Source organism: Lepisma saccharinum, chromosome 27 (assembly GCF_977018435.1).
Source record: "Lepisma saccharinum chromosome 27, izLepSacc3.1, whole genome shotgun sequence".
In the NCBI taxonomy this organism is placed as follows: domain Eukaryota; kingdom Metazoa; phylum Arthropoda; class Insecta; order Zygentoma; family Lepismatidae; genus Lepisma; species Lepisma saccharinum.
Window position 1 is genome coordinate 34,939,122 of NC_139255.1, and position 26,731 is coordinate 34,965,852.

A 26,731-nucleotide genomic window follows, 5' to 3' on the forward strand; every position below is an offset into this window, starting at 1 on the left:
GTAAATTGTTCGAACAATTTGGAATTAAATTAACATTCTGATCAAGATATCTCTCCAAAGAGCATTAAATACTCACTACGTAGGAATACGAAAAATCAGCAACATATGGAACAAATTACATGAATAAAAAAAAACTCGTCGGAACCCTATACGCTTGCAGTAACTAAACTTTGGGTAGATACTGGAATGATTAGGAAAATGTTACACTGCATTTTTCTTCCATTGTCAATGAATTGAAATTTGTAGATATTAAAGTTTCTACATGATTCAATGTCATATTCACCAAGTATCCACTAATATCAATGACTAAGTAGGAAGATGATGCAGCGTTAAGTTCAGTTAAAACACTTTACATTGGCCATGTACCCCCAAAAAGTTCGTTTATACTTACGAAGATATTCTGCATGTCAAGTTGCTGGAACACAGACACAATTACACAAATAAATAAACACGTACAGTAACTATAAACTCGCGAAAAACTAATCATTTCACAAGCCACCAATACGCACAGACGGAACGCAACGCAAACTCACACACTAACTCAAATCCAAATCCGTATACAATGGAAAGAAAGGAGGATCTTTTTTGAAAATACAAGGGACTAGTTTGTGCAGGTCGAAGGAACAAGCGCGAAGAAAAGCATTCGAGGGATTTTTTTATATCTTATTGCTGCAGGCTGGAAGAACGAATGAACTGCCTGCCAAGCATTGGAAACACTGAACGGTGAACGAGGCAAACATGAATGGGCAGGGCACCTCGTTCACTGCCCAGAGACGGCTATGAATTTTGCGCTTTTCCATTGTGAGGGGACCGTCCCTTGCTGTAAATGTTTGGATCAGTCCGTGACGTCACGTCTCCGGGCAGAGCTGAGATTGGACTCTCTCCAACAGGACGGAGAAATATATTAACCTCGCACAGGGTGCATACCCTGTAAGTCTGGTTGCAGCAACATAGGGGTTGAGGGAAAAACAAAAAATTTAGTTACACGTATATACCGATCGTCTCTTCAGATGAACTTTTTATGTTAAAATTGTTGTGGGGCAGTGCCCTAGTTGCCCTTTATGTAGCATCGCCACTGATGGATTGGTTGAATTGCTACGCGACAACGTGGTACGAGGATGGGATAGTGAAACTGGTGCTGAGGTATGACAAGTACTTCAATGTCAAAGGCGACTACGTGGAGAAGTAGGAAAAAGTATGTGACAAAACATGTATATTCTGTTTCTTCAATATCATTAAATATCTTTGTATGGAAAAATGTTCTTTACTCTCCGAATGACCCCATAGATTCACACTTCTTAGCATGTAATGTTAATTGTACATGATCTATACTTTATTTATTCTAACATGGCAATTGAAGGGAACACCTCTTCTTTGGCATGATGGTGGGGATATACTTGTGATTCACCCACCACCAGCTAAAAAGAGATTTGGGTTCACCTGGAAATGAGAGAAAAGGTGCTTATACTTCTTTTCTGAAACTTGTAAAGTATGCTGTTTTATTACGTTTTGTAAATTTTAAATGGTGTTTACTTCTAATATTTTATGAAGTTGTTAATTAAATTTTCGTACATATCTTTCCAGCTGTTAAAGAAATAGTGGGAAGTCTGAACAATATGACATTACATGAAGCAGGAGGTAACTCAACAGAGGTAAATATTACAGGAGCAAAGCAGTTAGACACAGCTCTTCAGTCAGTTTCAAGTTCTTTACCAGCTGAAATTGACATGGGATCTCCCAGAGACAAACTTGTTTACATTTATACATCTGGCACAACAGGTTTACCAAAAGCTGCAGTTATTACAAACATGAGGTGAGGAATATTTTTTGTCAATGTAAAACGTAATTTTAAGCATTCGAAAGAAAATTAGTCATTCATGCAGATTTTATTAACAGCACATTGATGATTGAAAGGTTAATGAACAAACATGCACGTAATGCACTGATAGTATCTGTATACAAAACAAAATGTTGTTCATTATATGAATTAATATACAAAGATATAAGATTTCACTGTTATTATCACAGCAGTAGTTGCATTGCCATGGTCAGGGCTGTCGTTAGGGGTGTGGGACACTTGCCACCGCACCGGGCCTCGCGCTTCGAGATATTTAATATTATTGACTCTTTTATTCACATTCATTTCTCGTCAAAAGTTAATCACATTAGAATAGATAAAATAAAAGAGAAGAAGCTACATTAAGAATACAGCTTTATTTGCAATCATAATATAGAGAAGGAAAATGAAATCAAATCGAAAACGGGGACAGCGAGCCTGATGTGAAAAGAAAATTTCAACACTTACAGTGAATTTCCTTATTTGTGGTCCCAACCTTGTACCGATTCCCTGTCAAACTCTATTGTTTGATAGAGTGCAGGCATCCTTGCGATTCTTTGCGTTGAAACCTAGCTTCCAGGCCCCAAATTTGATGATGGAGAATTTACATTGTCGGTAAATTGAGAACAGGTGTCAAGAAGAGGATAGACCATGACAGGGAAACTTGTCCTGGTTGGCATTTTACCTTTTGTGCGAATGGATTCGCAGCTCACTAGAAATAAAGTTTTGGAGATACTTTTATATTGATGTTCTTGAACCCCAAGGAAGGGGATTTGCAGATATCGTGGATTTTACCACTATGCCAATGAACCAAAAAAGGCTAACGACCAGGAGGTATTTGAAGAGTGGATGAAAGTAGTTTCGCTATGAGCCTGTGCCTGATTTCCGCCCACTTGGGAGGAAAGTAGAGGTTGATGAAGCTTGTCCTGTGGTTGCTAATGTTTTGCTCTTAGGGGAGCAAATGTATGTTCTAATTTTTATAATGTCCCAATCCTTCAGAAGCAGGCAACTAAAATTCCTCACATTGGAATTTTTTTCAAATAGCACAATGGGCTCTCTTCCATCACCAGATTATTGACAGAAACTTATGTGGCATCAAAATTTGACTTTGATTATGGGATTGACCAGGGTGCACACAGAGGTGTGCTGATAATGGCAAGGACCACATTATCAAATACACGTATTTGGGGGTGATTTTTTTCTTAAAATAATATAAAATTCAACAGTATACATTTTTCTTAAATATATGTAATATTGTAATATGTAAAAAAAAGTTTACAAGTTGGCACCATGCTGCAATATGTGCAATGATGTGGGGGAGAAGGGAATCCTTAGTAATCCATTTACTTTAGCTGGTTTAATGTCATTTTTACTAACAGCTGCAAACATATTTAGTTCGTTAGGTGAACGGAATGATGAATTTTGGGGGAAGGCAGATCAATTAAAGTGTAAAGCTAAGTGATTTCAGTTATGAAATAGTTACGCTGTCTTAATTATCTTAATTAAATGCTTTATGAGGATTATGACATGATGTGGGTGAACGCCATTGGCCTTGGGTAGAAGGGAATGGCGACCCCTGGGATTGACGATGTGAGGGATACATTTTATCTGAGCAGTAATCTACTCTATGCTCTCTAAAAGAAGTTCCCTCAATTATATCATACCAAATACTTATACTTCCACAACACATGTGTAAAGAATAGCATTCGTAGTAGAAAGTGTTAGGTGGGGGATTTTGTTTGAGTCTTGGGGGTAGTTGGGGGGAATTTGTTGCAAAAGCAAAGGGACTTAGCTGGGGAATCCCATTCTCTCGCACCACACTCCCCACTGCACCTAGAGCATTGGTAAATATCTTAAGTAACACACAAATATTTATATTCGTTTATGGATATATATGTATGTACACAGGCTGTTGCTGCGAACCACCGACAATCTTTCACAGCATTGAGAGGACATCAATGTGATCGACTTTTCTAGATAACGTTTTGTTTATGTAAAACCGATGAGGTTTTATTTCGACTTTACGACTCCTCAAAAATTAGCATTTTTATCCTATATGTTTGCAGTCACGAATCACATTTTTCTACCGGAAAACTACGAAATCTTTAGTATGCTACGGATAGATAGGAAAGGCTCGCCCTCAGGATATTAATATAACTTAGCGAGTCACTAAAGAATGATAAGCAACAGTATGTGAATTGAGCGAAAGGTGAAATCAGGAATGTCTTTCTGCCAGCTTCTCTGCCAGCACAATCTCGCTTCCATAGAGTACTAATGTGTCTATGTTGGTAAAGTTCCCCGTGCACTCGTAGCACCGTGTCATGAAGGCACATTTAGGAGATGTGGGGGGTAGGCTCTTATGCATTCTCAATCTCAGCCATTTTGGAGGTGATGTGATCAGCACAATTATCCAGCTGCCTTTACCCCAGGGGTGACCCCAGCTGCCCATTTATTTCAGGCTGGGTGGGGCCGCAGAGTGGCTTTATGCAGGGACAAGGCCAGAAAAATTCCAAACTTAGATCACCCACCCTGGAAATCGAAACACTTATCATATCGAACAACAAGCTTTTGTATTCCGTCGTCATAGAAGTTTTCCGCCTGAGTTGACAGCCACTGCAACATGGCCGTTTTGAGGCTATCGTCTGCTAAAACTTCACTTTCTTGGGCGATGTTGAATGCCGCCATTCCATGGATTGTTGTTTTGTTTCGGGTGTAATGTAGGCCACCCATGTTTCATCGCCTGTGACAATTTGGCTTAAGTACGCGACACCTTCAGCTTCATAACGCACAAGAAAAGTCAAGGCGCTACCTAAACGTTTGCTTTTGTGCGCCTCAGTTAACATTTTTGGTACCCATCGTGAGCACAATTTTCGATAGTTTAAGCGTTCGGTAACAATTTCGTAGATAACACATCTTGAAACTTCAGGGAACTCCTCTGATAACGAAGAAATCGTGAATCGTCCATTCTCTTTCACTTTTTCGTCGACTTTCTGCACCAAATCGACAGTGATCAATGAGGGTCGTCCACTCCGTTCCTCGTCATGAACATCCTTTCGGCCATCTTTGAAAGCTCTTACCCATTTGCATACCATTCCATCACTCATAATGTTTTGTCCGTACACTTCACAAATCTGACGGTGAATTTCAACTGCTTTCACGCCTTTAGCACTAAGAAAAAGCATAACCGCGTATTTCACAGTCGGAGGGATTCGCAATCGGCGGAGGCATTTTAAATACACAAAAGCAAATGTATACACGATCGATTGTTGCCGCAGTGGCGTCTGTTGCTTGCCAACAGATGTAGGTACACAGTGCGCATGCACGGGACACCGACTGCAACACTGCAGTGGCAGAATTTCAAAACGGTACTTACTTTAAAAATACACCTCGTATTTTAAAGTATGTTTTTACTTGGTATGTGTGAACCTACTAGATATATGTTAACTTAATCTTGGAAGTAGTGAGTCATAAAAGTACATAATTTTTTTCAATCATCAGCTTATAGTGGTGGTGATTAGAGGGTGGGGGGTGGGGGGGGGGCAGTTGCCCTCACACTATGCTAAATCTTATCTACAGGGGAAAGTAAACTGTCTTTGGGCCCCCAGTTTTTGCATCTTGACCCCCTAATTTTGGAACCTAATCGCCACCAATGTCAGCATAGCATTAAATAAGTAATTGAAAGCACTATAACAACATATGATTATATGTGCATATGTGTATTATTACATTTCAGCAATAATATATTGTATAATGTGATCATGTTTTACTTTAACAGGTTTATATTTATGTCAATGGGTGTAAACATCATGCTCAATGTAAAACAAAGTGATGTCATTTATGATCCATTACCACTGTACCACACGGCAGGAGGAATGGTTGGTATTGGACAATTGCTGCTCAGAGGTGTCACAATTGTTCTCCGGAAAAAGTTCTCTTCGTCCAGCTTTTGGACTGATTGTGTGAAATATAATTGCACGGTAAGATTTCAGCTTCTCTTGCATGCTTAGCTTGTAGTTTCAAGATTCCAGGTTTCCTGGTTGGAAAAACTCACAAATGTAGTCCTTGGGACAGAAAATTCTGTGCGAGTGGATTCCCTGGCTCACCCCACTCCTTCATTTTGAGCACCACTTTCTATCACCAGAACAACAGCAACCAGAGGCGTCTCCTGAACACATGTGGTGCATGTTGCGCATGCATCAATTGTGGGGAAAAGGACAGCTTGCTCTACGACGACATTAATGAGCATTTCTACATTCTAATTTCTTCATATAGCAGAAGTATTTGTTTTACACGAGAGTGCTCAACTAAGCTTATATTACATTTCTTGGATCTGAAGTGAAAGAAAGTAATAATTCTTTTCCCACAATTGACGCATGCATCACTTCAGATCCAAGAAATGTAATATATGAGTGCTCTCGTCTAAAATAAATACTTCTGCTATATGAAGAAATTAGAATGTAGAAATGCTCATTAATGTCATCGCAGAGCAAGCTGTCCTTTTTCCCACAATTGATGCATGTGCAGCAAGCATCGCATGCATTCAGGAGACGCCTCTGATGGCAACCTTTTGTAGTATTTTGTTGATGTATGTATTTAAAGAAATTATGGTACACTTAATGATGTACATGTAATGGAACTTTATTTTCAGGGAAGTAGGTGGAAATTAAAATGTTGGAAAATATAAAATCAGTGTTCCACTATATTGCCCTCCCCCCCTCACCACACACACACTCACACACACACACACATGCATCATAACAGTTATAGTGGTGTCTTCTTCAGCAATAAACTTCCATATTTAAGAGTACAGCTACCCAAAATAAAATAAACAATTAAATGAAATATATTTCTTATGCTTTTCAACTTCAATGCCTCATTTTTACATTTTAAGGTGTGACATTTATAAACTAAATAGTTAAAATAATTAAAGGCTGTATATTGTACAACAGTGCTTTCAGTGGCCAAGGTCTGTGAAATGGGTTTTCATTGAGTAGTCAGTCTATGGAATTCCGTTGGTCGAGTTACCTGGCTTTCTAGGCCATAACTTTCTGTCATCATGTCCTCATGATGCTGGGTCAGCCCTTCAAAATTCCCATCTGGGACTTTCACCTAAGATGTAACATCAGCTATGTGAATATCCTCACTGAAATTACACCTAGGTAGTAACAATTTCTTTGTTATTTAATTTTATTTTAGTTGTAACACATACACATTTGGAATAATGAAACAGAAAATATTGTTAATGCTATATTATCCTCTTTCAGATTGCTCAATATATTGGTGAAATATGCCGATATCTACTGTCAATGCCACGAAAACCAGAAGAAATTAAGCACCAAGTTCGTTTGATGTTTGGGAATGGTCTTCGGCCTCAGATATGGACTAATTTTGTGGAACGATTCCACGTGAAACAAATCGGAGAATTTTATGGTGCAACGGAAGGAAATTCTAATCTTAGTAAGTAATTGTAACATTTTAAAGTAGCCCTTAAGTTGAAAGATTGCTATTTTGTTCAAACTTTCACTACGCAAGAGCATGTGCTGTAACTGTATCCAGTTACTTCTAATAGGCAGCTAGCCAAAAAGTGGCACCAAAGTGATGCTAAATAACATATAAAAGAACAATAACTTATTTTTATCATTAGTTCTGGCACCTATTTGTTTTTCAACTATGATATTTTCACTGTATATGTGCACACTAAAGAGGAAAAGACAGAAAATAGGAAAAAGAACTAGAAAAGACGAAGAAAAGATTGATTGATTGATTTGGTTTATTTTACTTCACTTTTCTGCCACTTTTGGCTAATTGCAAAGAGTGATGAAATTATGACGTTGATGAAGAGAGACTCACAAAGAACACCCAGGCCAGGATTCAAACCTGGGACCACTGGCATCATAGTTAATCACTCCAGTACAAAGACCGGCTAAAGAAGAAAAGGAAAATAAAAAGATGAATGAAAACCCAACATCAGATTCATAATCCTTGTTATTTGACCTGATGAAAACTGTTTGAAACAGTGGATATGTTTTGCCCCTCACCCTCCCAACAATCACCCTCAAGTGTCAGCTTGGCCCAATGTTGGCTCATCATCATCAACTATGTTTTTTTCACATCGACTTTGACCAATATTAGTGAATCAGTTCTGTCCAATAATATTGGAATGTTTTCTACAAAATGTAATTATTTCTCTCTGATGACACTTATTGCATAGATGGTTTATTGTTGAACTTCAACGCAGATATTTCCGTGCCTTGGTACAAGGAGTAACAACACGTGCTAACAGTTAATTAACACTTTATTAGTGTCTAACGCGACGCGATGTACATTGCTACATTCTTGGTACAATACAAACTTCTTGGAGAGCATTCTCCACAGACTACTCACTACAGAGCAAAAACAAATGATAAGTCAATTTGACCATGTTGGGAAAGTGTGTCTTTTGTACAACGTTCAACACTTCCCCTCAAAAACAACTTTCACAAGCTTCCCTTTACAAAAAACATTGTTACACTTTAACATAACAATAAGTACACTACTTTTCATTTCCCACTCCCATTAAGCCACATAATTTAGCAAACCTAACTTTTGCTAATGGTTTCGTGAGAATGTCTGCTACCTGACTTTCAGCATCAATGTGTTCCACATTTAACATTTTTTCCTGAAACTTTTCTCTTACAAAATAATAACGCACCGCAATATGTTTTGAGCGTTTATGAAATTCAGGATTTTTTACTAACTTAATAGCACTAGCATTATCCACCAGCAGTGTGGGCATTCCTGTCAGATGAGTGATCTCATCCAACAGTCTTGTTAGCCATATCACTTCCTTCGCTCCCTCGCTGGCTGCCACAAATTCAGCCTCTGTTGTTGATAGAGCAACAGACTTCTGCTTCCGGCTCATCCAGGATATCGCTCCACCTGCATACTTGCATAGAACTCCAGTTGTTGAGCGTCTTGTTGTTGGATCTCCACCATAATCTGCATCACTGAAGGCTTCCAGGATCCCAGGATTATGATTTGAATTGTAGCATATTCCATAAGCAGTGGTTCCTCGTAGATACTTGAAAATTCGTTTCACTGCTTGCCAATCAGATAGTCTTGGACTGTCCAATGCTTGCGACACTAATCCAACAGCATAGGAGATATCTGGCCTAGTGACTGTAGCTGACATCAAGCTGCCAACTGCTTCTCTGTAAGGCACACTAGTGTCTACTAACTGCTGTGTGTTTTCTTCCCCTGCATTTACACTTCCCTTTTCAGCAGGTGTTGACACAGCATTTGCTTCACTCATGCAAAATTTCTCAAGAATTTTCTTTGTATAGTTTTCTTGACATACAAAAATAGAACCATCTTCCTTTTGTGTTATTTGTATGCCCAAGAAACAATCTAATGACCCAACCACAATTTCAAATTCTTCTTTTAGAGTTCCGAGAAAACTGTTGATATCTTCAATATTATTGCCAGCAACCAAACCATCATCCACATAAATGGCTACGATCATTTTCTTTCCATTTTTCTTACGAATGAACATACTGGGATCAGCTTTGCTGCATGTAAAACCATGCTTCGATATGAAATTCACAAATCGTCTATTCCAGCAACGAGGTGCTTGCTTCAGTCCATAAAGACTCCTTTTTAGCTTACACACACGACCAGTCCCGTCATCAAACCCTTCAGGTTGACACATATAGATTTCCTCAAAAAGTTCACCATAAAGAAAAGCTGTTTTCACATCAAATTGAGCTAACTTCAACCCTTCACAAGCTGCAACACTCAGCACAGTTCGTACAGTATCAAATCGAGCCACTGGACTAAAGGTTTCATCGCAATCAATTCCACTCTTCTGTAGATAACCCTTTGCTACCAGTCTTGCTTTAAATCTGTAGATACTGCCATCTGCTTTGGTCTTTACTTTTAGAACCCACCGATTATCAATAACTTTCTTATTGCTTGGAGGTTCAACTAGTATCCAAGTATGGTTCTTAGCCAAAGACTGCATTTCATCTTCCATTGCTAATTTCCACTCTGCAGCATTTCTTGATGACATGGCACCTTTATATGAGCTCGGTTCTAAGCAATCTACCTGTAACACATAACCATCTTGCCACACTGGTTTCTGCACCCTTTGACGATCTCGCAATTCATAACGTGGTTCACTTCCCCCAGTTACATCTCCTGTGATGCATCTGTTTCCTGTATCATCGTAGTTTGCAGACTCACTACCAGGGCTATCAGGTTCTTCCACAGTAGATTCAAACATTACTGATTTTTTTGGTGAAACAATTTCAAAAGACTCTTTTACTGGCAAAATTGTTTCCGTGCAAAAAATAACATCACGACTGAGCAACACTTTATCAGTTTTCTGATTCCAGATGCGGTAACCATCTTTTTCATCACAGTAACCAATCAGAAGACCCTTAATGCTCTTTTTGTCCCATTTCTGTCGCTTTTGCTTTGGTACATGAACAAAACACTCTGTTCCGAACACTTTCAAATGATCTACACTTGGTAAGTCTTTTCCATACCAAAGTTCATGTGGTGTCTTTTTCTCTACAGTTGTTGGTCCAGTTCTGTTCAGAACATACGTTGCAGTATTCACTGCTTCAGCCCAAACTTCCACTGGAAGACCTTTTGAATGCAACATTGAGCGTCCAGATTCAACCAATGTTCTGTTCTCACGTTCTGCAGCTCCATTCTGTTCAGGTGTATAAGGCATGGTGGTTCTGAAATTGATCCCCTTTTCTTTCAACAAAGCCTTCACTTTCGCATTATCAAATTCCTTCCCACAGTCAGTGAGCAATTCTTTTACTACATGACCTGCAACACTGACTTCAACTAAAAACTGTTTTAGTCTTGCAGCAACTTCCGATTTTTGTTTCAGAAAAAACATGCGTCGGAATTTCGAAAAGTCATCCTTGAAACAAACAAAATACAGTGCACCTCCCAATGATTTTGTTTGCATTGGTCCACACACGTCAGCATGGATTATTTCACCTGGTTTTTCTGCACGAGTAACCCGCTGTCCAAAACTTTTACGATGTTGCTTGCCAACCACACAGCCTTCACAAAACTGATCATCAGTTTTTACATCAATTCCGTGCTGCACTAGAAACTTCCGAACATGTTGCTTACCTTGGTGTACCAACCTTTCATGCCACAGCTGCAATGTATCGGAAGCTGACACTAAGCACACTTCAGCAGGATTTTTGGGGGGTAATGCATGCATGTGCATTTGGTACAAACCACTTAAAGTAACACTTCCCCATGCATGTACTTTACCATTCTTTTTTAGTAAACACTTCATGGAGTCTGCACAGAATAGAAAACCTCTTTTTGTAGTGGAGTTCACAGAAAATAAATTCCTACTGATATTTGGCACATACCACACATCACGAAGATGATTTTTCACCCACTTACCATTGACCAACATTTCCACATTCACTATACCACTGCCATGTGCTAATATGATGGCTTTATTTCCCACCTGTAATTCCTTTGGTGCTGGGAATTTTTGGTACTGTAGAAAGTAGTCCTTCCGGTTAGTCATATGTGCTGTGCTTCCAGTATCTGCAATCCAAACTTCCGAAACAGGACAGTTCGATTCAAAGCTCACAAATGCTCCTCCTTCTGGAACACTGTCACTCCCACTGGTTGAAGATCTATTTAACACCAACTTGCATTGTTTGGCAAAATGGCCTACCTTGTGACATTTAAAACACTTTTTCGCTTTTTCTGGACGTTTCTTGTGTTTCTTCGGATCATCACTTTTTACCACAAAAGCTGTTGTGTCACCACTCTTGTTGGGAAGTCTCATTTCAATTAGCCTAAGTCGTTCAGTTAGCCTGTCTACAGTACGCTCTTGCACTGGAACTGATTCCCATACACTTTTGAATTCAAAATATTCACTAGGTAAGGTAGACATGATTCGACTCATTAGAAGCAGTTCTGGAACCTTGGACTTCGTGAGACGTTCCATTTCGTCATTCATTTCACGGAAATTTCTCTGTAATTTGGACACGTATGTTGCAATGTCTTCCGCTGCATCTTTGGATTGATTGAAGAACTGCTCTGACAATCGATCCAAACGCTGTGCTGAACTTTGTTCATATACTGACATTAGTTTGTTCCAAATTTCCTTAGACGTATCACACGTGCTGGTAAATTCCGAATTTGCATCATCCATACTATTCACCAATATCATTTGTGCCATAATGTCCGCCTTCTGGAATGTTTTACACTCTGCTTCGTACTTACGTCGATCTTCGGTAGTACACTCAGCACCAAGTTCCTGTGGAGAAGTACACGTGCCATCCACAACTTTTAGGACATCGTGGTGTCGTAACAGCAGCTCCACTTGTCGTTTCCATCTCGGCCAGTTCTTTGCACCTTCCAGCTTGTCTACTGTAGTCTTGAACTCCATCTTCAGCAGCAAAAGAAACACGCTTCTTCCGAAAGTGTAAAACTCTCACCAGTCCGGTTAGGAAGACAAAGGACACTTCCTGTTGTACTCCAAACAACGACGACATTTACTGTTGCACTCCGACAAACTACCAAATTTCACGGTCGCAGTGGGAACGTATCTGGGCCCATAACCTGTTGAACTTCAACGCAGATATTTCCGTGACTTGGTACAAGGAGTAACAACATGTGCTAACAGTTAATTAACACTTTATTAGTGTCTAACGTGACCGACCGCGACGCGATGTACATTGCTACATTCTTGGTACAATACAAACTTCTTGGAGAGCATTCTCCACAGACTACTCACTACAGAGCAAAAACAAATGATAAGTCAATTTGACCATGTTGGGAAAGTGTGTCTTTTGTTCAACGTTCAACATGTATCATACGAGCATTGCAAAATCCAACCAGCACTTACATGGAGTAACAATATACTGGGAATCTTGAAAAATGCATAATTTTTATTAATAATTCTGCTCCAAAAGTTGATTTTCCAAAAAAATGCTTGAAATTTTAATATTCGATTGTCCCATGAGTAAAAAGTTTGAAATGTTCCTATAAGTTAATTGAAAGTGAAACATCATGCAATGTGCTTACGCCTTGAATCAAACTCAGGGCATCTTGATTAAAGACAGTAGTGTTATAACCATGGCAACAGGGAGGGCTAGTGTCAGGTATAGGATTTTATAAATTTCATAAACCAAATAAGTGGTGGGGTTACATGTGATAGTTACAGTGTTTTGTAAATATTCTAGCATTTGGAACTATTATAAACCATTTAAAATTGTTATAACATGGAAATATGAGTATCTGTATTTGTGGATGTAATATATATTCTCTTCTTTTAATATAGTTAACATTGACAGCAAGGTTGGAGCAGTAGGTTTTATACCAAGATATGCAGGAAGTGTTTATCCTGTGAGATTAATTAAAATTGATGAGGATACTGGAGAACCAATTAGAGGACCTGATGGATTGTGTATAGCTTGTCAGCCAGGTATGAAAAGTTTATGAAATGTTCTTAATACTTGTTGAAATTGCCACATCTTACACCTACAAGAAATGAAAGTTAAATATGCTGTTGAGGCTGCAGAGTGGCAAAAGTGGATGAGTAGATAGCAAACCAATGCAAAAAATGTATGTCGCACTCTGATCTGGCTACACTGCAGTCTGGATGGCAACTTTGATGGACACCAGAACATTCATAAGTTTTTAGAACGTTTCTTTCTAAAAATAACTGAGTTACAGTTAATGCTTCTTTAACAGTAATTAAGTTATTTCTGCAGTTACTTTATTCTTGATAAGCAATCTTGTAGGACGTGTTACACACATGAATGTTGTTCCTAAAGACAATTGGTGTTTAAATGTTACATCATTCTGTTATTTTCTTAGATTATATGTATAAAATTATATTATTAACCTTTTGCCGCCCAAGCATCTCGAACGAGATACCCAAATGTAACCCTCACTGTCCCAAGCGTCTCGATCGAGATGCTGTGTCAAGGTCGTAGTTTTTACGTTATAACTTTTCTATTTTTGGTTAGAATTTCGATTTTATTTTTTTTATATTGTTCCTAACACATGTATTTAACAGAAATGGTTTTTTGCATTTTTTTTTGTCTTCATGAAAATGGAGGGGAAAAGGCGGGAAAAGGTACTTCTCTTTTGCGGCTCTTTTCAACGTCAAATTTTTGCCGATAAAGGAAGACGGGCTTTGTTGATCTAAAGCAATGATTTTCACTCCCGTCTGTTAACTGCATTCGAAGGAAACTTGTTTATCAGTATCTGAAGTCAAAATGAAAGTTTTCCGTGAGGGTGCATGCAGGGGTTGCGGGGTGGGGGAGGGGGAAGACTGGTTGTTGAATCTGCATTGTGAGAATGGAATTTCAAAGCACGCTGAAGGAAACCTTTTTTTTTTTTAGCACAAGTGTCCACAAGTTGCGACAGGGGTTACCCTGCATTGTCTAAAAATAGAATTTCAAGCAGCTGCAAGAATCGCCACTCATTTTTCACTGCGTTCTAGCTTTGTGTGCGTAGGTGTCGTTTTGTGCCCAAGTGCGAGGACATTTTTTGGGTGAAGTGACAATTTTTTAAAATAATTTTTGGGGGTTTTCTTCTTTCCCCCCCCCATATATACGCCAAATTTGCATAAATTTTGCATTTTGTGCATTTTGACCTTTTTTTCAGGGGGGGAAACACCATTTTTTTTAAGAAAAGTATTTTTGAGGGGATTTCCCCCCTTTCCCCCTCCATATGTACGCCGAATGTGCATAAATTATATATCGTCTGAATCTGTGATTCATTCTGCGTACAACGATATATCTTTCATATCTCTAGGGCATTTAGTTTCTGAGCTATAGTCATTTCAAGGTACCGCTGCATTTTGAAGCTTGAATCAGTGGCGTGCCGACCATTCCTTTTGGGGGTACAACTCAAGTTGCATTGGTCATATGATAATAATGCAAATATTTTTGTGTTCCTTACATGTCAGCGATCATTTCCATGTGCATGTCGACACTGTCATGTACTTTTTTCTTGGGGGAGGGTGGGGTAACCAATTTTTTTCCCCGAAATTTTGGAATTTTGAGAGTTAGCCCCCTCCCCCACCACATATACACCGAATTTGCATAAATGTCATATAGTCTGAATCTCTGGTTCATTCCGCGTACAACGGTATATCACTCATCTCTCTAGGGCAATTAGTCTCCGATCTACACTTATTTAATTGAAACTCTGCATTTTGCTCAAAATCTGCTCGGTACCGAGAGGCTTAGATGTGAAAATGGCCTTGAGCGCCAAAAGGTTAATTTTAATAATTATTATAAATATAAAATTAATTCAATATGATTCTTTAAAATTTCAGGTGAAGCTGGAATGTTAGTTGGCAAGATTAATCACAAAAATGTCATGAATTCCTTCCAAGGGTATGCAGATAAAAAAGCTTCAGAAAGAAAAATTATTCAGAATGTTTTTTCCATGGGAGATTCAGCATTTAATTCAGGTAAATTATCAATGTTATTTAAATTATTTATATATCTGAAAGCAACAATTGTCTGAGTATATAAAACTATTTTTTTTATCTTACTGAAATTAATACTTGAAGTTTTTTGGAAAACTTTTTAACTTTTCTCTTTTCATTGTTCTAAAAGTAACAAACCTTTAAAACTATGAACCATGACATAGAAAGCATTTGCAGTACAGTTTATCAACTGAAAACAATACAGGTTTCATAACACCTATTGATCTACTGAAAACAGTAAACAGAATTTTCAGTAGGGTTTGCACATGGCATTTTATAAGATACCTGTTATTCTGGCAGAAAGAAGCTCTATTGCAGAAGTTACTACACATTTACATTTGAAGAGCAGTTGCACTTATTGTGCACACATGTCTTTATATTGGTTTCTACTCAAATTATTTTGTATTTTTCAAATTCGTGCTGTTAGAAGAACCATGCCTGCATGTTATCTACGACTAGTAGACAATTTTCATTGAACAAAACCTGCTTTCCAGTTGATGCATTTTCATGCTAGAAGCAACTTCACACTTTGCTTTGCACAAAAAATCAACTTCAAGAACACCATAACGTACTTCACAATCCTCATGAGAGAACTTAGGAACAGCCAATTGCCAAACATCATTTTAACACATTAAATGCATAAAAGCTAATTTCTCTTAAGCAAAAAAAGATTCATTCTTGGATACCAAAGAACTTCAGCTGACACACAGTACTCAATTTAATTAAATATCGCTACATTTTTACTTAAGAAAACCAGCAACCCTTGTACTGAAGATACTCCCTCCAATCCAGTGCCACTCCACCACCATTTACCAACATGTTAACCTTTTAACATAGTAACTACTAATTTCCATGTCCGGAACAGTCTAAGGAATCAGACTTTGGGCTTATGCTACAGGATGTACGCTGGTTTGAGTCTCATAGAAGGAAGCATAACACTGTTTCTCCTGAGATTTTGGCCATTGTATGGGACTGGTGACCACCAACTACTATGAAGAAGCTGAGGAGCTATGAATGAGTAGCATAACCTGGTCATGGAAAACCTACAACATCGAGTGGGGTTCATCTTGCTGATCACGCATCAACCCCTAGCTGGCTGGGCGATCGGCTGGATGATTGCCCACCTATGTTGAGACATGTGGGAGTGAAGCTTGCAGTCAGTAGGTAGGCCTTGACCCTCACAGGCTGTTGAATCATGGGTTGTTATTCATGTCAATCACTTTGACATGTACCTAATGTTCCTCAAGTTTATGCATACAATCAGAATTCATAAGAATTTTAGAGAGATAACTCATTTGTTTTTGCAGGTGACATCTTAGAAATGGATGAACTTGGATATTTCTACTTCAAGGATAGGACAGGAGACACATTCAGGTATAGACCCAAAACTATTATAGATTTTGATCTATTAAATAGTTGCGGTTTTAATCTTTTTATGAAATTGAAATTTGCTTTTGTTTTGTTGACGTAGTATCTCAATGAAATCAATTACATAATGTGAAATTATTCAGGGGGGAAGGGGGAGGAAGGCTGGTGTTCAGTGGGCACCAAGTGAAAATTTATTTGTTATCTGCATGTTGTATTTGGTGTATAACATTCTTGTGTGAACCAGGCCCAAATTTATATATGTGGAAGTCTGGAGTTAACAACATTGCAATTTTAGTTGTAACTTGTAGACTAGATTATACCAAATCAGTATATATTTTATATTTTTGCCAGGTTTCAAATATCTTGTTTATTTTATTTATTATTTTTTTACATTTTGTGACACTTTTCAAAGTATATTGCTAAAGGAGATCCCAGGGCTTAAGCTCACTGTTCCTCTCCAACTTTTAAACACAGACCTAATGTAAACTTATAAACAAACATGTTGCAATGTGCAGATGTTAAAGGCCTGAATACATGAGAAGCAGCCATTATATGTAATGCTCAACCTGAAAAATACAAGTATCACTTACATAAAAAATGAGCATCTCTGTATGCAGTTTCATGTGTTCAGTTCCAACATATTTGATACATACGAGAGCAAATCAAAGAGTCTTTGCACCTAATTTTTTTCTAGCTTGTTATAAGTGTTATTACAAAAGCAAGATATATGAGGGATGCAGTAGGCTTTTCTTGGAACGGCCCTATTGTAACTTCCAATTCCTTCCACGGCATGGTGCTGTTATCAGTTGGCAAAGATGGCTTGAGTGTTCAAGAAGTCCACGCCATATGAGCAGAGAAGTGTTATTCGCTTTTTAAACAACTTTCATCATCAAGAAGCTTAGGAACCCACCGACACAACACCTTGCGGTATCCCAACAAATTGTGAACAATGTTATAAACACTACCATTGGTAGGCTTACCATATGTCTGGGTTTAGCCCGGACAGTCCTGTTTTTTTAGTGCTGTCCGAGATTGCAAAATGTCCGGGGTTTTCAGAATCTGAACATGAAAATAGTTACTGATATTGAATATTCATGACCAGAATGTATGACCGGCAAGGATCGATTATACCTTTTCTTTCTTCGAGATATCGACTTCTGAGCGGTTCCGTTTTCGTACTTCCATGAGCATCTTGGTGGTCAAGGCAAGCAATTTTGAAGGTGTTTCAAAAGACTTATATGGCCTCCACGATGCCGCAGTGGTAGCATCATCGCCTTGTAATCAAGGGGTCCCAGGTTCGATTCCTGGTGGAGGCACATAGTGGTTCTGATCCCACTTTAAACTGTAGGTCCAGTCCCGATTAGCCTTACTGTGCATAAAGTGGACTTAAAACAACAAATCAATCCAATCCAATCCACTCCAATCAAAAGACTTATATTTCATGCACCAACATTTCTAAAATGGTTGAGTTTGCTTATTTGCTATGTCTTTGCCTGAAACATCTTCTTCAGTTGAGAGAGTATTTTCAATTATGGGGAATATTTGGTCTGCAGAAAGCGGTAGACTTCCAGTATCCACTGTTAAACATCTGCTGAATGTTAAAATTAATTCAGAACTTTCATGTTGTGAATTTTATGATGTTATTAAAACAAACAAACCATTTCTGAAAAAAGTCGTGTCTAGTGAAAAGTACAAGTGAGTCAACTAACAGATAATGCTACCTAGAACAGAGAGGTTTCCTAAACATCAGAAAATTTATTATTCAATGAAATATTTGAAAATTAATTGATTGATTTTAGAAAATAAAGTTAATATTTTTTCTTGTACAATTTATAGTTTAATGTTCCAATAAAATGTTAAGGCTTTTAAGTAATTTCAATTTATTTTTGAAAAAAAAACTAAAATTCAGCAGTAACGAGTTGATCGCGAATATGTCCTGGGTTGGGCCCAAAAGAATATGGTAAGCCTAACCTTAGGAAATGCCATGTTCAGTGGCAATGTCCTTCAGATGAACACGTAGATCAGCTTTCACCATTTCATCAACACGGGTAATGTTGTCCGGTGTCAGCGAGGAACTAGGGCTGCCTGGTCGCTCATTTTCCTCCACATTTTCCCATCCATTGCACCACCACTGCACACTTTGCACTGATAAACACTTGTCACCATACACTGGCTCCATTTCCCTGTGGATATCTGTGGCTGTTTGTCCTTTGCACCATAAGAAACGAATAACACTTCGCTGCTCATATGGCGTGGACTTCCTGAGCTCTCCGGTCATCTTTGCCAACTGATAACAGGGCCGTGCCGTAGAAGAAATCGGAAGTTACAATAGGGCCGTTCCAAGAAAAGCCTACTGCATCGCTCATATATATCTTACTTTTGTAATAACACTTAAAACAAGCTAGAAAAAATTAGGCACAAAGACTTTTGATTTGCCCTCGTACATAGTGCAACACTGCCGCAGAGCATTCTATTTCAGTGTATGTGGATAACTTCTCTTTACACCAATTACATCAACCCAATTCATCCCCTCATCCCCGTTGCTCTAGACATTCTTTTACATGTAGGAATATCCAATATGTATGACATAAAATTCATAATCCAGTGTATGATACTATGATATATATTGTAATTTTTTCTATCAACATAATAGCATGAGAAGTATTCAAATTTTGGCTTGTTTTCTCATGTCTTCAGGCTGATACATCATTTTGTGGTATTCTGCATCATAACTCAATCGTCCTTTCATGAATTTCAGGTGGAAAGGTGAAAATGTAGCAACTTCTGAAGTTGAAGCGGTTATTAGTAATGTCATTGGTTTGAAGGATGCTGTTGTGTATGGTGTGGAGGTAGGTGCAAATTTTACTAGTATTTGGAAATTTAGTTTGTAGAAAAACTTTACAAGATTGCCTATTAGTATTGCTAATAACCACTAATGGCACACAAATATTTAAGAAAAATTATCAAATAAAATTTGTTGCAATGCAAGTATGTAAGATCAGCAATTAAATGAACACAAGACAGGAAGCGTACCCGGAAAATATTTTTATAAAGGGTTTGGGCAGGGTCATAATTTTCGTAAATGAATATATTAAGGTTGGGTGGAAAGGAATGAGACTGACCATGTGAATGGAACATGTTTCATGTTAGGGAAAAAATGACTGTGGTTCACGTAACTGGTGACCTTTGTCCTTTGCCAGTGCCAAACAGAAATGTAGAGTTTTCCCCTAGAGTTAGCACCACCGAGCAGCCGGTATTACCCAGGAGTAGTGTCAGGCGTAACATGATTAAGTGTGGTGCTCTCATGTTGTTGTGTCATCATAGGACATGACTGTCATGGAAAACCTGTTATTTTTGTGTAAAGAGGGTGTAACAACATTAGAGACATTGAATAGGCTATGACACTCCTTAAGAAGTAGCAATCAATGCAGTGGAAGCACGCAACCCTGCACACGGCCAAAGAAACTCGGACCAGGTTTCACATGTGGGGAAACAACTGGCACCTGTATTCTAGGATGCTGGCAGCATCCTGCTGCTGGAATGGCTACCATAAAGATCAGCAGTGACAGGTACTGTGACCAGCAACATCGTCTTCGTCAGAGAATTCAGACAAGACAGCCAGGTAAATGGGCCAAACACATCATTTTTACATAATAATGCTAGGCCTCGTACGTCTGCACAGACTAGGGTAAAACTACAGGAACTCTGAGTACACCATCCTCAAATATCCTCCATATATATATATATATATACACACATACGAGGGTTATTTTTTATGTAAGGTCCGTTTTGCAATAAAAACAAAGTAAGTAAATGTTTTTCAAGATACCATTTATTTTCTGAATTTACATACATTTCTCTATTTTTCTACATAATTTCCTTGCCGATTTAAACATTTATAGTAATGAACTACGAGTTTTTGGATACCCTCCTCATAGAACTCTGCCACCTGTGATGATAGCCAGTTACTCATGGTCGCTTTCACTTCATCAGTGTCTAAACGCTTGCCACCCAGGAAGGTCTTCAGATGGTGGAAGAGGTGGTAGTTGCTAGGCACACGGTCTGTTTGTGAATACTGTTTGAAATTGCACGTGCATGTGGGAATGAGTGTGCGTGCAGGCTCCCGGCATTCTTTGAACAGCATCATGGCAACTGTGTTTTGGGACAGGCAGGGTGTTTTGTTAATGGACTTTTTGCCGCAAGGAACAACAATTAACTCAGCTTCCGTGAGTAACTGGCTAACATCACAGGCGGCAGAGTTCTATGATGAGGGTATCCAGAAACTCGTAGTTTGTTATGATAAATGTTTAAACAGGCAAGGAAATTATGTAGAAAAATAGAGAAGTGTATGTAAATTCAGAAAATAAAGGGTTTCTTGAAAAACATTTACTTACTTCGTTTTTATTGCAAAACAGACCTTGCTTAAAAAATAACCCTCGTATATTATTGACTCCCTGTTGACATAGTGGTAACATCATCTTGTAATCGAGGGTTCATGGGTTCAATACCAGGTGGAGACACAGTGGTTCAGATCTCACTTTCAACTATAGGTCCAATCATGGTTAGCCTATGTATAAAATTGACAAAAAAAAAAAAGTATTTTTGTTAGCAGAGACAATTCGTAATACACATATGCATGTATATATGGGTGAATCAAATATGAACGAGCCTTGATTGGCTAAGCATCGGAATGGGTAGCAGGGTGTGATTGGGCATGTGTGGCCGGTAGGTGGGGCTGTCGTGAGTCAGGAACCAGAACAGCTGGCATGTCACATGCTTCGTTTAGTAGCTCTCACGATGAGTGAGCAGAGTGTGCCAGTGTCTGTTGCGCAACGCATAATCATCAAGTACCTCACCCAGGAAAATGTCAAACTGGCCGAAATTTACCGGAGACTGCAGGCCCAGTTTGGGAATGGTACCCTCTCGTGGGCAAGAGTGAAGGTGTGGTGTAAGGAATTCCAGCAAGGCCGTGGACGTGTTGCAAATGAAGTGCACCCCCGTCGTCCTCGCACCAGTGTGATGAATGACAACATGGCTCGTGTTCGTGAGCTTGTCGAACAGGATCGCCAAGTCACTGTGAAGCAAATTGCGGCAGAACTTGGTGTGAGCTATGGAAGTGTCCAATCTATCATCACAAAGCACTTGGGCTTCCTCAAAATCACAGATCGGTGGATTCCCAAGCTGCTGAATATTGCTCAAAAAGATGACCGAGTTCGCATTGCTCGCCAGCTTCACACTCGTTTTGAAGTGGAAGGGGAAGCGTTTTAGCATCACATCATTACCTGTGATGAGACATGGGTGGATCATTACACCCCAGCATCCAAGCGTGTCAGCATGGAGTGGAGGAGGAAAGGCGAAGGAAACCCTGTGAAGGCGAAAGTTCGGTTGTCTGCGGGGAAGGTGTTGGCCACGGTGTTTTGGGACTGGAGGGGGATCCTACTGGGGGATTTCTTACACAAACGTCAGACCATCAACGCACCCTACTATTGCGGCCTCCTGGATCAAGTTAAGGTCCCATTCAGCAGGTGTTACGCGGCAGAAACTGCTGGAAATGCACTGGAAACCGCTTCCGCATCCACCGTACAGCCCAGACCTTTCACCATGTGGTTTTCACCTGTTCGGACCCCTCAAAGAAGCACTTGGGGGCGAGCGATTTGCGACCAACGATCAGGTGAAACCTTTGTGCACAACTGGTTGGCTACCCGCCCAGCTTCATTCTACGAGAACAGCATCTAGAACCTACCACAATGTTGGGAAAATTGTATCACTAAGGGTGGAGACTATGTAGAAAAATAGGATGTGGTAATGTCTCTGTTTCCTTCAATAAATTTTGTTTTTCCGCACAAGGCTCGTTCATATTTGATTCACCCTCGTATGTGAAAATCTTGAATTCTGCATGCTAATTCTCCCTGAACCATGAGTATAACTTGTGACCTAATTTTGGGGAACAGAATCCAACTTGGGGCTTCACTTTGGAGGAGTGGGGGCAGGGGGAAGGATCAAAAAGTAATGTATGTGATAAAAAATAGCATCCATGGACCCTTTTACTAAATTGCCTCCCCAATGGCGCAGTGGTAGCGTCGTTGTCTTGTAATCAAGGGGTCCCGGGTTCAATACCCGGTGGAGGCACATAGTGGTTCGGATCCGACTTTAAGCTGTAGGTCCAGTCCCGATTAGCCTTTCTGTGCATAAGGTGGACTTAAAACATCAAATCAACCAACCAACCAATCTTTTGCTAAATAACTGATAAATTGTTGAAATCATAAAAAATACTCATTATTTTGCTTCTCAGGTCTGAGGAGGTTAACAAAAGTACCACTTACTTGTAAATTTTAATAAACATGAAAATTTTGGTGTGGAAAATGTCCCCCTTGCCCCCGCCAAGTTACATCTATGCCCTGAAGTGATTGTTTTTGAATTTCTGGGATGAAAATCATATTTCCAAGAAATTTTTAAGACAGTTCAGAAAACTTGTAAAATTAAATACCATGAATGCAACAATACTTGTATATGACCAGTTGAAATTTCCCAACTGTTCGGAATCCTAAAGCTTTTTAAATGTTTTCCCAAAATAACTGGTTGGGACAAGATTTTTTCTTTGCAGGTCAAAAACAAATTATTTACTTATACCACATGAGAGGTTATTGAAATATACAAATTTGTATATGAAGTGCACAGTGTGCAATGAAAGCTAATTTTTTTCATGCATTATGTTTTATTTTTACTGTTTCAAGGATGTATGAGGGGAGGGGGTTGTACACCTTCCTCTCCTTGGCATGTTCATGACGTAAGAAGACATAACATCAGAACATTTGGCTGCAGTTTTAACTGAGTTCACATTATCTTCTGTATTCAAATATCGTTCATGCTTTCATCTAATCTGTAATGTGTATATTTTGTGCTACTTTACTTTTAAGTTTGTTTCTTTAAAATAGATACCAAATGTTGAAGGAAGAGCTGGAATGGCAGCTATAGTAGATCAGGATAATTCCCTTGACATGAAATCTTTAGCAGAAGGGATTAAGAAGGATCTCCCTAGCTATGCACGGCCTATACTCATCAGAGTAATGAATGAGGTACCACTTACAGGTAAGCCAAATACAGTGAGGATTTATACCCTTACTCTTCGATAATTTTTAAAATTTTCGCTGTAAAGGTGTTTGTGCAGATTTCTTAAAAAAAATAATGAAAATATATAGAAACGAGATCAGAATTATAGATGACATGCTATCATGGGCATTCAGAAACCCGTGTGCATCACTAGAAACCCTCAACATATAATATCGCAAATCCCAATATTTCCTATTTGCACTGCCCCTTCACCCACGATTTCTAGGATGACTTTTCTGGTAATGTCGGTAAAGCTGACAGGAGGGTTGCAGTATGTGAAAACCTCTATCAGACAGCATAGATCAAAAAAAATATTATCCCCAACACCACTTAATGTACACCCCCAAAATAAGCCCTATCCTAGGTGTGAACTAAATACAAACTCAAGTATAATATTTTCTGATTTATAAAAGGTGGTTATAATTAAAGTGACGGTGTTCAGAGTGGCACAGCACAGGCTGTAATGAGAGTAGCAGTCTGAAACTTCGTAGATATGATAATGAAGCAATGTGCTCGCGAATTATGCGGAAAAAAAAAAAAAAATAGTTCCAATTCTCGCCACCAGGGTAAAAAATGGCGCTGTAAGCAGTCAAAACGTGGAATTTTCCGTAACTCTGACGTCAAAGTCGGTGACATTGCCTAACCATTGTGTGAGCTCCCTAGTTGTGGTTGGTGACACTTGTTGCTTTTTCCTTTAGTAATGTTCATGTAATTCGAATAGTGAAATTGTAGCGATATTTTATTACAAAGCGTATTGTTTTCTGTGATTTATAGTGTTTATCCTGTAACTATACCAAGTTTTGACTGCTTACAGTGCCATTTTTTACCCTGGTGGCGAGAATTGGAACTATTTTTTTTTGCCTCGCGAGCACATTGCTTCATTAGCATATCTACGAAGTTTCAGACTGCTACTCTCATTACAGCCCGTGCTGTACCACTCTGAACTCCGTCACTTTAATTATAACCACCTGGTATGATGTACTTATACCACGTGAGGCACCTAAAAGTACCACCTGAAATAGCGAAGAAACCAGAAACAGTAGCGATGTGAGGTTTGCGGGAAACAATAATATCAAATGGGGCTCGTAAATCGGAGGTATGGGGTGGGTCGAAAAATATCGACAAATGGGGCATCTGGAGCAAAGTCATATTTTTTTTTAATGGAACGATATACAATAACATGCATAATATAAAAGAGCACACGTAGAGAAACACAACGCCGTTGGTCTCATGCATCTACTGCACATAGGAACGAAGATATGGCCATGTGAAAATATGTAAACAAACTAACAAGTGGCCCACTTGACCGTCAGTACCACGGCATGTACAAGTATGAGATGTCGGAAGCCATTGGACAAGATGAAGACAGAACGTGTTAAAGGAAGAAAAAAATAGAGTAGACATCGTCAGCACCATGTATTTGACAGTGTTACAGCATAATGAAAATGACCATGACAGTATGTCGAAGAACCACTGCGTAAGAAGCGAAAACCTGTCAAAGTGTGTGTTCAAAGTGGTGGCCGTCAGCTGCGATACAGGCAACGAGGCGCCCACGCAAAGATCGTTGCACAGAATGTAGCATCTCGTAGGGAACGTCCCTACAGTCCGCAGTAATGCGGTGTTGCATATCCTCTGGAGTTGTTGGCACATCCTGGTAGACAATGTCCTTCAGCTTTCCCCACAGGAAAAAGTCTAACGGTGTCAAATCTGGGGAACGAGCCGGCCATTTGACAGGCCCTCCACGTCCTATCCAACGATTTGGAAATGTATTTTCTACACATGCTGTAGCGCGTCTTGCACTGTGAGCTGGGCACCCGTCATGTTGGTACCACATTTCCCTCCTTGTCTGAAGTGGTATGTCCTCCAATAGTACAGGGCAGTTCATGTTGTAAAAACTGTATGTATCGGTCAGCATTCAGTGTCCCTTGTATAAAAAAAGGGCCAATAAGATGTTCACCCACTATACCACACCACACGTTCACACTCCATGGGCGCTGGAGTTCCACTTGGCGAAGCCAATGTGGATTTGTCACCGACCAATAGTGCATGTTCCTTAGGTTGACATTTCCATGATTGGTAAAAGTTGCCTCGTCAGTGAAGAGGATACGTGACAAATCGGGTGTGTCGTGTCGTAACATCCATGTGCAAAACCGAACACGGTCCACAAAACCATTCCCATGAAGTTCCTGATGGAGGGAGATATGATATGGGTGAAACTTGTGTGTGTGCAGAATGCGCAATACACTTCGCTGACTCATCCCATCATCCCTGGCAATTTCACGGGAGCTAACGTGCGGATTCACAGCAACAGCGGCGAGAACATTTGTTGCACCTGCCTCACCTGTAGTTGGCTTATTCCGCACACGTGCTCGTGGTGTTACACTTCCGGTGTCTCTTAATTTAATAAATAACTTACCAAACAGACGTCGAGATGGCTGTCGTCTGTCCGGATATCTCTCTGTGTACACACGGTAGGCTTCTGAGGCATTCTTTCGGCATTCCCCATAAATCAGGATCATGTCCACTTTTTCTATGTTTGTGAACACCATAATCTTCGCTCTTACCACTACAACTGCTTGCTATGAACTAACACAATCTCGTGGACCTGCTATCAAAACTTGCTCTGCGTAAAGGCAGTTCTGTCAGGCACCTGAGAAGTCTTACATGCCGTGGGCCACTTGTTAGTTTGTTTACATATTTTCACATGGCCATATCTTCGTTCCTATGTGCAGTAGATGCATGAGACCAACGGCGTTGTGTTTCTCTGCGTGTGCTCTTTTATATTATGCATGTTATTGTATATCGTTCCATTTAAAAAAATATGACTTTGCTCCAGATGCCCCATTTGTCGATATTTTTCGACCCACCCCATTCCTCCGATTTACGAGCCCCATTTGATATTATTGTTTCCCGCAAACCTCACATTGCTACTGTTT

At 39.4% G+C, this 26,731-nt stretch overlaps 1 protein-coding gene across 1 annotated transcript in view; it reads left to right on the forward strand.

Moving 5' to 3' along the window:
• The window catches only part of LOC145980361 (long-chain fatty acid transport protein 4-like), a 133,590-nt gene that overhangs the window by 97,153 nt on the left and 9,706 nt on the right, over window positions 1-26,731 (forward strand). Inside the window, exons 4-11 of the mRNA XM_083113416.1 lie at window positions 1,585-1,813; window positions 5,613-5,814; window positions 7,102-7,294; window positions 13,152-13,295; window positions 15,162-15,299; window positions 16,625-16,691; window positions 19,444-19,534; window positions 23,621-23,774. Of these exons, the coding sequence (XP_082969542.1) occupies window positions 1,585-1,813; window positions 5,613-5,814; window positions 7,102-7,294; window positions 13,152-13,295; window positions 15,162-15,299; window positions 16,625-16,691; window positions 19,444-19,534; window positions 23,621-23,774 (1,218 nt within the window). The remainder of the gene's footprint in view (window positions 1-1,584; window positions 1,814-5,612; window positions 5,815-7,101; window positions 7,295-13,151; window positions 13,296-15,161; window positions 15,300-16,624; window positions 16,692-19,443; window positions 19,535-23,620; window positions 23,775-26,731) is intronic.